At 44.3% G+C, this 13,478-nt stretch overlaps 2 protein-coding genes across 2 annotated transcripts; both read left to right on the top strand.

Moving 5' to 3' along the window:
* Nucleotides 1-5,666: 5,666 nt before the first annotated feature.
* On the top strand, nucleotides 5,667-7,760 carry LOC310779322 (complement C1q-like protein 4). Its single transcript, XM_083639859.1, has 3 exons — nucleotides 5,667-6,024; nucleotides 6,522-6,659; nucleotides 7,071-7,760. The coding sequence occupies exons 1-3, from the start codon at nucleotides 5,775-5,777 to the stop codon at nucleotides 7,334-7,336; spliced, it is 654 nt and encodes a 217-aa protein (XP_083495985.1). The 5' UTR covers nucleotides 5,667-5,774; the 3' UTR covers nucleotides 7,337-7,760.
* A 1,028-nt stretch (nucleotides 7,761-8,788) lies between these two features.
* Nucleotides 8,789-12,667, top strand: LOC310779790 (kelch-like protein 33; the record flags this gene model as incomplete). The annotated part of the gene is made up of 4 exons (XM_083640290.1): nucleotides 8,789-9,569; nucleotides 9,763-10,711; nucleotides 11,172-11,342; nucleotides 12,148-12,667. 4 exons carry the CDS (start codon nucleotides 8,789-8,791, stop codon nucleotides 12,665-12,667), a joined length of 2,421 nt encoding a protein of 806 aa, XP_083496416.1.
* Between the last annotated feature and the right edge of the window lie 811 nt (nucleotides 12,668-13,478).

Here is a 13,478-nt window from a genome sequence, read left to right as displayed (position 1 = left end):
AACAAGCAACCTCTCAAACAACAAATCTAAAGGAGCTAATCACACTGGAAATGCCATAGCCAATACATGAAGCCAACCATGGCTCCCCAGCCTCTCCACACTTAGTTGGACTGCTTGAACATGTGACTCCTCCAGCCAGAGGGGGGCAATGTGCGAAAAACTACTCTCTCGGACAGGGATGTACTGGATGTCAACACTCCATTTTAGGACAACACACAGTGTGACTTTTCAGCACACACTGTAATAATGATGATAACACGTGTTAAGATGTGTTTGACCCTAAGACAAGACACACTGTTTTGCTGAAATTCACATCTGCTTCATTCATATCAGCTGCTTGCTATAGTAGGGACATCTCCAGTTTTTTTTAAGCCTTCTAATTCAGTGAGCGCTGAGCAGTGACTTCAAAGATGTACTGGACCTAAATCATCTCTAAAGAGCAAGGATCCATACCGCCATCTAGAGGGAAACCCATGGAATGCAATACAGTGCCATCCTTCATCATAACAGTAACCACGGTAACAAAGCCAGGGGGCGGTTCTTATGGCTTTGGAGAAATTGTTCGTAATTGGCTAAATGGAAGTAGGGGTGCTGAGGGGGCCGCATGCAGGCATGGGGCTGTAACTGCAAGTATAAAAGGAAAAAATTTAGTCCTGGAGACCAGAACCATTTATATAGAAGAGTCGTGACATCTCCATTCACTCCAATGGACCAGTTTTTTACTCTCAAGAGTTCCAGGAAGTAAGGTCCTGGATCAAGCAGCACTGTCGAGTTGCAGCAAAATGGACAGTTTGAATTGGACTTTGAAAATAAATTAATTAATCAAATTGTACATTATCAGCTTTATTTTAACATTCAAAAGTAGCGCGAGACCCCTTCCTGGCTGTTCATTGGCTAATGAGTCACGCATTTTGCTCCTCCGCTGACGCCACTCTCTCTCTAAATTGCTCTGCTGGAGACACCTATTGTGGCGGGAACTACCAAGCAGTTTTGAGTACTTTGCCAGATGTTTGCCTGGTGTCTGTCGTAGCATTAAACCCGTGCAAGATGCAGACACAAAACTTTACAGATGTGTTAGTTGCCACAAACATGAAGGCCGAGTTAAAAAATGGGTGTGATCCAAGCAAGGGTGCTGCTCCTCCCACATGGACTGATGATTGACCTACAAGAGAACCCTGAAGAATGATATTCTGTGAAGCTTTCACCACCAGGCCTACAACAATACACACAGCTACATGTATTCTGTGAAGCTTTCACCAGCAGGCCTACAACAATACACACAGCTACATGTATTCTGTGAAGCTTTCACCACCAGTAGGCCTACAATAATACACACAGCTACATGTATTCTGTGAAGCTTTCACCACCAGTAGGCCTACAACAATACACACAGCTACATGTATTCTGTGAAGCTTTCACCACCAGTAGGCCTACAACAATACACACAGCTACATGTATTCTGTGAAGCTTTCACCACCAGGCCTACAACAATACACACAGCTACATGTGCACATTGCTGCAAAGGCCAACCAAGCCCCCAGGAATAGCACTGGGCTGTGAAGCCATTTGAACATGGTGGCGAAGCTCTGTATTGCAAGTCACGTGACGCCACGCAGCCCAGAAAGGAAAATTCCCATCCACTTGCATGGGGACCCCGGCAGCTGTTAAACCCAAGGGAATTTTTTCCGGGTGTCACTCAAAGTATAAAACGACTCTTTTAATTATCAAATCATTTTTTATGGGGTAATTTTCTCTTCAGAAGCCACTAAGAGCCGTATACGGGGGTATTTTCTTCTTGTAATACATCCATGGGTGGGAGGGGTGGGAGACGTCATGGAATACGTCATGGCACACATGCGCACTTTGCCTTAGGCCGCATGGTCAGGAAGTAAAACCAGGAAGAAAAACCCCCCATGATGGCTTCATGCGCCAGTGAGCAGATCCGTCCGAATGCATGGGTGGGCGTGGCACGTCCCCTATCCAGTTCTTTTAATACATCCATGAGGCCAACAATATAAATGATGCCAACTTCCTGATACCTGTCTCACGAAGCAGCTTCCGCATAATCAGAGTAGCTCTGCATGGCCTTGGTGTGATAAAGGTAACTCACTCAGCCATGAGAGTATTGATTGAGAGATGTATGTATGTACAGTATATATGTATGTATGTATGTATGTATGTATGTATGTATGTATTATGTATGTATGTATGTATGTATGTATGTATTTATGTATGTATGTATGTATGTATTCATGCATGTAATGTATGTATGTATGTATGTATGTATGTATGTATGTATTCATGTATGCATGTATGTATTCATGCATGTATGTATGTAGATATGTATGTATGTATGTATGTATGTATGTACCGTATGTATGTATGTATGCATGTATGTATGTATGTATTCATGCATGTATGTATGTAGATATGATGTATGTATACTACTGTATGTATGTACAGTATGCATGGTGTGTGTACTGTGTATGTATATACTGTATAGGTCTACCTAAAAAATAATCCTTTGGTTTGTTCATTTTCCATTTGTGGTTTCTGCGATTTCTTTTGCTACTGTTGACCATGCTGCATTTTTTTTTTTTTTTTTAAGAATTGCTTGGGGTTGGGTGGTGGGTAGAGGAATCTCATCCTGGTTTTTCCAGTCCAGTGAGTCACCTTCATAAAACTGACAAGTCACGAAACCATTTGAGAGCAGATGAACATGACAGACAGGTTTGTTATCATGTGTGAGTATGATGATCCTCACATGATAACATTCAGGCATATTTCCCATCACTTTCTATCTCACATGTAGACCGACAGCTGATCATTTCTTCTAGCTGCTGCTGAAGAAAGAAGAAGACGTGATCAAACATTTCTCACCATTTCACAGTTGAGCATTTCCACAACATCGCTATCAGCTCCCGTAAAGAAGCCTCTTTGGTCAGAATCTGTTAATTCAAGAGCTGGTGGCAGGGACAAAACCTGTGGCCAGTGGGCAGGTTACTCAATTAACATATAGTTACTGATTACTCCTTTAAAAAGTAATATGATTACTTAATGTATTACTTGGTATCAAAAGTAAGTAGTTATGTTACTCGTTAGTTGACTATATTAATTTAGCTACCCGCCCTTCCGTAAAGTCACGTACAACTTGTTTAACCAGCTCCTTTTAGAACGGAATCCACTTTATTGGAACAATAATTAACCTTACAGGAGGAGTCAACAATCAGCCAAACTGCAGACTTGTTTTATTTATAGGACAAAACTTTACTTTACTTTACTTTATTTCATTTAGCAGACACTTTTGTCCAAAGCGACATACAAAACATTACAACATAGTATAAAAATACAGCAATAAAATACCACAGTAAACAACATAAACCAAAAACGGGAGCATAAAATACACACATCACTTTTCGGAGGGGCCCAGGTGGAGTTAGAAAAAGTGTGTTTTTAGTCTCCGGCAGAAAATGGCTAACGAGTCAGCCAGCATAACAGAGGGGGGGAGCTCGTTCCACCATTGAGGAGCCAGGGAGGAAAAGAGTCGTGAGTGGGCCAAGCGGCCCCCAGGGTCACGTAGTGATGGAGGGGCAAGGCGAGCTGTGCAGGTGGAGGAGCGGAGGGGACGGTTGGCTGTTTGAAAACTGACAAAAATCTAATTGCCTTCTGGCAACGCAGTAGTCTCGCGTAGCCAGACCTATATATCTCCACACTTTGTTTTACGGCTGTGCGCAGCGCTGGAGAAAGTAATGCAGTAACTTGAAGTTACTTGGATTAGTTATCGTAATATAATTACTTTTTGGGAATTGTAATCCCTACTTACTGGGGAAAGTAATATAATTACAGTACCTGAGTTACTGTAACTTAGTTACTGCCCAACACTGTCTGTGGCAGATGGTTCTGCCACTGAACGTTTCTACTCAAAGTACAAAAAAACATGTTTTAACAATTTTGTTCCTATGTATTACTGTATATGAAGAGTGGTGATTAGTTGTATTACTGTATAGATGAAAAGTGGTGATTAGTTGCCTGCATGGGTCTGGGTTTTAGTCTCAACGCCAGACCCTTGAGAGTCCTTACGCTGTATGTTACTGCATGCTGCAGATGCTGAGCGATTCAACATAATATTTGAGTCTGGGGCGAGACTACCTGGGTCTAGAGACCTTGAAGAGACTACCTGGGTCTAGAGACCTTGAAGAGACTACCTGGGTCTAGAGACCTTGAAGAGACTACCTGGGTCTAGAGACCTTGAAGATACTACCTGGGTCTAGAGACCTTGGACTACCTGGGTCTAGAGACCTTGAATAGACTACCTGGGTCTAGAGACCTTGGAGAGACTACCTGGGTCTAGAGACCTTGAATAGACTACCTGGGTCTAGAGACCTTGAATAGACTACCTGGGTCTAGAGACCTTGAATAGACTACCTGGGTCTAGAGACCTTGAATAGACTACCTGGGTCTAGAGACCTTGGAGAGACTACCTGGGTCTAGAGACCTTGGAGAGACTACCTGGGTCTAGAGACCTTCGAATGCACCCACCCGCCTGAGTCGAGTTGGGGCTGCTTCTGGTCTATGCATCGTATCAGTTACCCAGAATGTGCTGTCTCCACAACACAAAGTCAAAGCATGACAGACAGGAAGTCAAAGCATGACAGACAGGAAGTCAAAGCATGACAGACAGGAAGTCAGTCTTGTTAGAAAGATCAATATAGATCGATATTTGTGAATTAAGTAAGACAATCACATTATCATCATCATTATTATTATTATAAGAATGTTCTTGCTTCTGTGTGTGTGTGTGTGTGTGTGTGTGTGTGTGTGTGTGTGTGTGTGTGTGTGTGTGTGTGTGTGTGTGTGTGTGTGTGTGTGTGTGTGTGTGTGTGGGTGTGTGTGTCTGTGTGTGTGTTTGTGTTTGTGTGTGTCCAAGGTGTCACTGAAAATGCATATTAAACACTGATGCATAGAGAACAACTTATCTTTATTCAACATGTATTTCTATTAAAGCAGATCCTCAATCAACACACATACCTGATTGGCCAACAACATGTGCAATAAAGAGGTACAATAAAGAGGTATATAATAATAACGGGTTGTTTACATCTTTCTAAATCAGGCCTTCACAAACAAAACCACAAAGCAAAGGAAAATGCTGCAAACCGGAGGGATACTGTAGATTTAGCTGTGCGGGGGGGTGGGGGGGGCGACGACAAAAAACAAAAACAGAATATCAACTATTATTACCAGGGAGAGACATTTGTTGTTGTAACTGTAGGTATTTCACTTAAAGAAGAGGCTTGATATATAAAAAGTAAGTTCCGTTGATTTTCATTTCATAATCTCATTCTACAACAAATGTGTTTTGTACTTTTGAAGATCCATCAGACTGTCTGGCGTCGTGCCGTGTCTAAAACTTTTAGTGAGAACACTTCCTCATTCTACATGTCTTGCATGCCAAGTGAAGCAGCAAGAACAACAACATAAGGGTTAAGGTTTCCTGGTTTAGAGAGAGCGGAATTTCACCGTAACAGAACAGTATATCTAAGACAGTTCCTGCTAGCCTGGGTAAACCCAGCCTCCACATAACCTCCATGTACTGTAGGCCTACTATCAGTCAGTATGTGACGTCACATTGAAGGCTAGGGTTGACCCGGGCTAAGCTCTGTGGCAGGAATCAGCCGTCCGCTTGGTATAAAAGGAGCTGGATCACTCCAGTTACACAGAAACAACAATTTAGCAGACAGACATTTGAGAGAGAACCTCCTGCACCTCTGAACATGATGAAGATTGTCCTGCTACTTGCTTTCTTTGGATTCGCATCTTCCACACTACCGTACCGACGGAGGTATTGCGCCCATGACCCTTTGCCAACTAAAGGGGCCAGTGAGCCATCTCCTTGTGTGAACTACAAAAACACTCAATATCTCGATGATGCCCAGACAACAATCAAAGCTGAACTAGAAGCTTTAAGGACCAACGTCAGCAATCTTCAAACACAGCTGCGAGAGCAGGATGCTGAAATTGAAGGTAAAGCTGATTAAAGTTTATCATCATTATCAAATTAGGATCCTTGATTGTTTAGTTTTTCATTTTATGCTTTTAATTATTTAACCGTGAGCGCCATTGAGATATCCATCTCTTCTTTACATTACAGCAGGTTTCCTCAAGTGTGAACCATTTACATCTTGAATATTAGCCTATAATCTGCAATGCAATTATGAGAAAAATGTCAAATATCTTTGAGTCATTTTGAATGGACTGCAGGGAGAGATTATCACAAGTGAAGATGTAACCCGATTTATTAGACCAATTTCTGTATTGTTGTTGTTGTTGTAACTGTTGAAGGATGTAGCCAAAAACATTAAAAAATAAGACAAGAGAGGCACACAAAAAACAGAGGTGGATGGGCTTTAGAATGAAGGCAACAAACAACCAAATAAATATCAGTCCGTGTAATCATGTAAATGTTATAAGCCAAGCCAGACTGCTACAATGAATGTAATCATTTATTATTTCCCCCCCAGTCAAAAGAGTGGCGTTCTCTGCATCCATAGTAGAAGCTCCAGGTGTGCTGACTGGACCCAGTCCTACGAATGCCAGCCTGACACTGTTCTTCAATAACGTCTTTACAAACATCGGCAGTGCCTACAACAATGCAACAGGTAAGCTATACGTTATACACACTTAACCCATTGATACCTGATGCAGCATGTGCGTGTATATCCCTCATTTGTGTGTGTATCCCTTTAAGACCGCGTGACGCGGTTCGCGGTCTTAAAGGGATACACACACAAATGCTGCATCAGGTAACAATGGGTTAATGTGCAGCCTTGACATAAGGGTGTGTGTGTGTGTGTGTGTGTGTGTGTGTGTGTGTGTGTGTGTGTGTGTGTGTGTGTGTGTGTGTGTGTGTGTGTGTGTCTTAAGTGCTTCAGGTCAGTGAGATGCAGCTCCCAACTTGTGATTGAACAGCTTTCACATGTCAGTCTTGAGAGTCGTAATTGACCTTAATTGACCTTAACTCATCAAGTTGTTTTCTTGAAGAATGTAAATGTGCTTTCCTCTTTGGACAGGCATCTTCACCGCTCCAGTGAGAGGGGTTTACCACTTCACCTTCATGACTTTTGGCTACAACAGCCACACGTCGGGCGCCATCTTGGTAAAGAACGGCCACTATCAAGTCAGCACCTGGGAATTCAAGGGGCCGGACACCAGTGACACCACCAGCAATACTGTGATTCTCGACCTGAATGTCGGAGATTGCATCAGCATCATCTTGTGGAAAGATGGAAAAGTGCATACCGCCGTGTTCAGTGGGTTCCTCCTCTTCCCGCTCTGATGACATATGAAACCTTCCTCTCTTGGGGACACATTCTTAGACTGTAATAGATCTGCTTTCTTTTTTTTCTCCTTTTGGCATTTCCTTTTGCAGTTTAAATTGTAGAGCAACAGCCTCCAGTGTGTCTTATCCTCAGATTGATTCCTTTATTGAAAGCAACTATCAACAATTATGTAACAAAACAGTATACTTCCAATTCTCATCACTGCATTCTTTAATGCCAAATTCATTGTTCTTGTTTGTGTAACATTGATTTACATAATGTCTGTCCTTTGGCTAGAAAAATAATCTTTAGGTTAGAAAAACACATGAGAAAAGAGTCAAGTCCACAGTATGAACTTGAGTTATTGACTGTCTGTGTTCATTCAATCATGTGGTTTCCGGGGAAATAATCTACCAGTGCAAATAAATAATTAATTAAGAAGATGTTTGTTATTCTGTTCCTGTATGAGTCATGTTCTGGGTTATTCTGTTCCTGTATGAGTCATGTTCTGGGTTCATTCTTCATTGACTAATGAACAGCGATTATGCACACAGGGTGCATTATCAACCTGCACTGGGTTACAGTAGTCATAATGTATGTCAGTTAAAAATATCAAAACTTTGCCGTGGTAAAGTTGTGTTGTGACAGAAATATAAGAGTATTTTTTTTATTGCGAGTAAAAATGTTGGGTCATTACAGTATATTACTGTAAATAATGCAATCCATACGTAAAATTACAGACTTGAAAAAAAATTACTATAAAAATTACAAATACTTAATTACATTAACGTGAGTAGTTGTAATTAGTTACTTCCATCCCTGCTCTCAGCACCCCATTGGTGGTTGGTTTCCAGGCTGCTGTCCTTGGTTGAAAACCTTGGATTTATTATTATGTGCCAAGTTCTACCAGGTCCTCATGAGTCAGTGCTGTGATCTGAGTCTCACTGCTCTCACCTCCAGCCTGACATCCAGATCAACCAACGAGCAAACAGAACCACATTTACTGATTCTCAATTTATTATTATTATTATTATTATTAGGGGACATTTTGCCTTTATTTGATAGGACAGCATACAGGAAATGTGGGGAGAATAATAAATATTATTGGTGTGGAAAATATTCTACCTGGCTCTCTAACCCTCTCTTAAGTTCTTCTCTATTTCCTTTCTTGGCTAATGCTGTTACGAAGTACAAGCCAAGGTTCTGTGGAAACTGAATCTCTCTGACCCGGGAGCTATGAATAGCGACTTGTTTATATCCAAGACCAGACAGAGAAGGTGAGTCTGAGAGAACCGTTTCAAGGGTGAGGAACAAACAGTTGAGGAGACAGAATATGATGTACCTACAAGAAAGATGAACAAATTGATCATGCCGACAGGATGTGCTAAGTTTTGTTGGATGTTACCAGAGATGGTCTAGACAGGCTGTCAACAGAGAATACGAAGAGAAAGTCGAGTCTACCAGCTGCCATGGAGTTTACAAGGCGTTACCTACCATTGGAATGGGAAGAGCGATGGAGGAGAGAGAAGGAGAGGAGGAGGAGGGTGATTGAAGAGGGAGGAGAAGGGATTGAACAGGACAACCGTGAGCTGAGAAGAATCGTGGCCTTCAACGACAACAGAATAGGGCTGGTGAGTGGGAGGGCTGAGCGGAAGGGCTTAGAGGTCAAGATGAATAGTCAGGAGGAGGCATCTGGGAATGAAGGACTTGATTATAAGGTTCACACATGCAGCAGCCAAACCTATCTTAAAGAGGTATTCAAGGCCTTGAAGGACTTCAGGGATTTGTCTCTCCTCACCGACCTGACTCTGAGCACTGAGGATGGGAGGAGCTTCGACGTACACTCGCCTGTCCTGGCTGCTGTCAGCTCCCTCATCCAGGAGAGACTGAGGCAAAGGAAAGATGATGCAATGGACGTGGAAGTCCATAAGTGGTCCATGCTTCTGGGTCCTGAGGTGGATCATGTGGGGCTCCAAGCGGTTCTGGAGTTTGCCTACACCGGAGCCACATTAGCTCTGAACAGAGACACCGTGGACCAGATAAAGGCTGCTGCTCAAACACTCGGGGTCCACAGGATGCTGGATCTCTGTGCCAAGGAGGAGAGGACACCAGAGCATGGGAATCATCAGAATGAAGAGAAGAAGATCTCTGCTGCAGAACAGATGATCACTCTGCAGTCCATCAGACAGCTGTGGATGGAACGAGTGGGATGTGATGTGATGTTGGAGGTGGATGGGGCATCACTTCATGGTAAGCATTGTGTCTAAGGACAAATGCATTGTACATTCTAAAATTCTGCATTTTATAAATAAAGGTTTTAAGACAATTTAAGGTGGTCAAAGCTGCACATGTAAAGAGCACATGTAAAGAGCACATGTAAAGAGCACATGTAAAGACCACATGTAAAGACCACATGTAAAGAGCATTTCTCATCTGTTTCCAGTCCATAGAGTTATTCTGGCAGCAAGCAGCGACTACTTCCGGGGCATGTTCACATGTGGGATGAGGGAATCCCGTCAGTCCCTTGTGGCCCTCCCCTTCCTGTTGGCTTCTGAGTTAGCGCCGCTGATTGGCTGTGCCTACAGCGGGGCCCTCCCCCTCAGCTGGGAGTGTGTCTTCGAGATCACCTGCACTGCCCTCCAGCTCCAGTTCCAGAGCGCCCTCTCACTTTGCCTCGACTTCATGCAGCAGGAAATGGACGCGAGCTCCTGCCTGGATGTGGCGTCTTTCGCCGAGGCCTACGGGATGTCGGAGCTCCTCGAGGAGGCCAACGACTTTGTCCTGAGGAACTTCTGGCAGGTGTCGGCCACAGCTAAGTTTCTGGACCTCCCGGCTGAGAAGCTGATAGACCTCCTCCTCTGTGACGGCCTGTGTGTGCCCACGGAGTTGTTTGTGTTCAGAGCCGTGGTCTCCTGGGTGGAGGCTGATCCCGAGAAGAGGCTCAGTCAAGCCGGCTCGCTGATGACCGGCGTCCGCTTTCCCCTCATGACCTTTCGAGAGTTCAGGGAAGTCCGGGCCGTCAGCCTGCGCATGGAGTGCAGCGGAAACAAAGAGGTGGAGCTCTATGGCTCGGCACTGACACAGTTTTCTTTCAGCCTCCCAGGGGCCCAAGACCCGTGTCGGGTCAGACGGCCCAAAGATGCCCTGGTTCTGGTCGGGGGAGACCGGCTGAACCCAGACGTAGGCCAGCGCATACCAAGCAGGGAGCTGTGGTTTGCTAACTCCCTACGCAGCGGCACAGGATTGGTGAAGGTGATGGAGTGGCGGAGGCTAGGGGAGATGCCAGAAAAGCCCAAGTTCAGGCACGGGGTTGCGGTGATGGAAGGGAGACTGTTTGTGGTTGGAGGAGGCGACTTCTACACTAAGGAGGACACTATGAAGTCTGCCTACAGGTAAAATAAGGCAGTGGTTCTCAAATGGGGGTCCGTGGCACTTTGCCAGGGGGTCCGCGAAAAGTTTTCAGGAAAATAAAAATTATAACTTTTTTTGTGTGCAAATCTTCATAGCTCAACAGAAATATTTTATGCTTTAAATCTAAAATGGTTCATGGATTACATTCTAATCTAAAAAACCTATCCATTTAAAAGTCAAGCACGTTACCGTGGAAACAATTAAGTTTAGCCCTTTTGAGAACCTCTGAAATAAGGAGCAATAAAAGAGTGAATAAGAACAAATAATCTCATGATGCTGATGTCACACAGATGCACACATGGAGTCTTGCTTTTTCTGTCCCTCTTGCTGTCTCTCTCTCACACACACACACACACACACACACACACACACACACACACACACACACACACACACACACACACACACACACACACACACACACACACACACACACACTAGATTTGACCCCATGCAGGACAGCTGGAAGCGGCTGGCTGACATGCAGGAGTTTAGAACTAACTTTGCGGTGGTGGTGCGAGGGGAGCACCTTTATGCCATTGGAGGAGACAAGGAGCTCAACACCAACGTAGAGACTGTGGAGGTCTACAACGCTCACTCTGACTGCTGGAGGTGAGATGGAAAATGACAAGAAAGGTGGGATGTGATAGTTGACATTGACCTCAGACATAATGAAAACTAATTAGGTGAATGTAAGTAGCAATATTGAAATGTAAGGAAGGATAGTGGTGACCTGACACAAAGATGATGAAGATCTCATTTAAGTGTTTTACACAGCTCAACATGTTCACTTGTCTCCAGACCTAAATACCTGATGGGTGGATCTTGTGGGGGACAACATGTTTACTGTTCGCTTGTTCATGTTTTGTTTCCTAGAAAGTCGCTATTTATATATACAGTCTGATCTACGGTATTTATATAGCCTGGTCTATTTATAGTCTGATAATATACAGTCTGATCTATTTATATATAGTCTGATCTACAGTCTGATCTATTTATATATAGTCTGATCTATATACAGTCTGATCTATTTATATATAGTCTGATCTATATACAGTCTGATCTATTTATAGTCTGATCTACAATCTGATCTATTTATATACAGTCTGATCTGATGTAAGAATCTTATCATGTTTAAAGGGGTGAGTAAATGAGTAATACTTTTTACTGCCCCACAGGACAAAACTACCATATCTGCAGGGCTTTGAAGGGTGGTTGATCAAAACCAACTGCCAGATCTTGAAATTTCTGTCTTTCAAACTTCACAAAATATAATAAACACTCATAGACCACATTAGAGCTAGTGCCTCCTTAAAACATGCACAAACTCTATTATTTCACTAATAAATAAGCGAGGTCAACTCTGAGCTCAGAGTTTCACCTTCCTGTTTCTCACCTCTTCTTGTTTTCATTTCAGCTATGTCCAACCCCTGGATCAGTCTCTGAGCGGCCAGGCTGTCACAGTCGTAGACGGAGAGATCTTCATCTCAGGAGGGTTCAACTGCAAGTATGAGTGTCTGGTCTCCATGTTCCTGTACCACCCAGAGAGAGGAACCACCCACCTGGCAGACATGGCCCAAGACCGGGCCCAACATTGCATGGAGGCCCTGCATGGCCACCTTTACGTGGCAGGTGGAGTGTGTAACCTGAGGAAGTTCTACACCAACCAACGAGCTTGCGAGGTGTACGACCCGGCCGCCGACTCCTGGAGCGCTTTCACATCGCTGTCTGTGCCGCATGTCGGTGCCGCCTCAGCCGTGCTGGAGGACAAGATCTACATCCTGGGAGGATACTGCCAGGAGGACTACAGGGAGTCTGGCCTGGTCCATCGCTATTATCCCAGCACTCAGCGCTGGGAGAACATGGGTAAGATGCCTGGGGCTATCACGGACGTACGGGCCTGTCTGCTCCGTTTGCCTCAGCACCTCAGACAATGACTGACTGAAGCTACTGTTGTGGTGGAATTGATATAGCTCATTATTAAAGGCTCAAAGGGCTATAATAGCACACTATCGGACATCATACCTATATATATATACCTATATCATATATACCTATATCAACATCCTCTGCCTCCTAGTTTCTCTTCCCCGTCCCTTTGTGTCTGGATTGCAGGATTGGAGCCAGGTGTGTAAGCTACCACAGCTGCCACTCATCACCTGATTACCTGCTCTCTTACCTGGCCCAGACTCCTCATCACCTGATTACCTGCTCTCTTACCTGGCCCGGACTCCTCATCACCTGATTACCTGCTCTCTTACTTGGCCCGGACTCCTCATCACCTGATTACCTGCTCTCTTACCCCGGCCCAGACTCCTCATCACCTGATTACCTGCTCTCTTACTTGGCCCGGACTCCTCATCACCTGATTACCTGCTCTCTTACCCCGGCCCAGACTCCTCATCACCTGATTACCTGCTCTCTTACCTGGCCCAGACTCCTCATCACCTGATTACCTGCTCTCTTACCCCGGCCCAGACTCCTCATCACCTGATTACCTGCTCTCTTCATATACCTGGCCCGGACTCCTCATCACCTGATTACCTGCTCTCTTACCTGGCCCAGACTCCTCATCACCTGATTACCTGCTCTCTTCATATACCTGGCCCGGACTCCTCATCACCTGATTACCTGCTCTCTTACCTGGCCCAGACTCCTCATCACCTGATTACCTGCTCTCTTCATATACCTGGCCCGGACTCCTCATCACCTGATTACCTGCTCTCTTACCTGGCCCAGACTCCTCAT

Source organism: Poromitra crassiceps (genome assembly GCF_964638095.1).
Source record: "Poromitra crassiceps genome assembly, chromosome: 7".
Lineage (NCBI taxonomy): Eukaryota > Metazoa > Chordata > Actinopteri > Beryciformes > Melamphaidae > Poromitra > Poromitra crassiceps.
The sequence above is the reverse complement of the archived record's forward strand: the minus strand, read 5'-3'. Positions and strand labels throughout refer to the sequence as shown.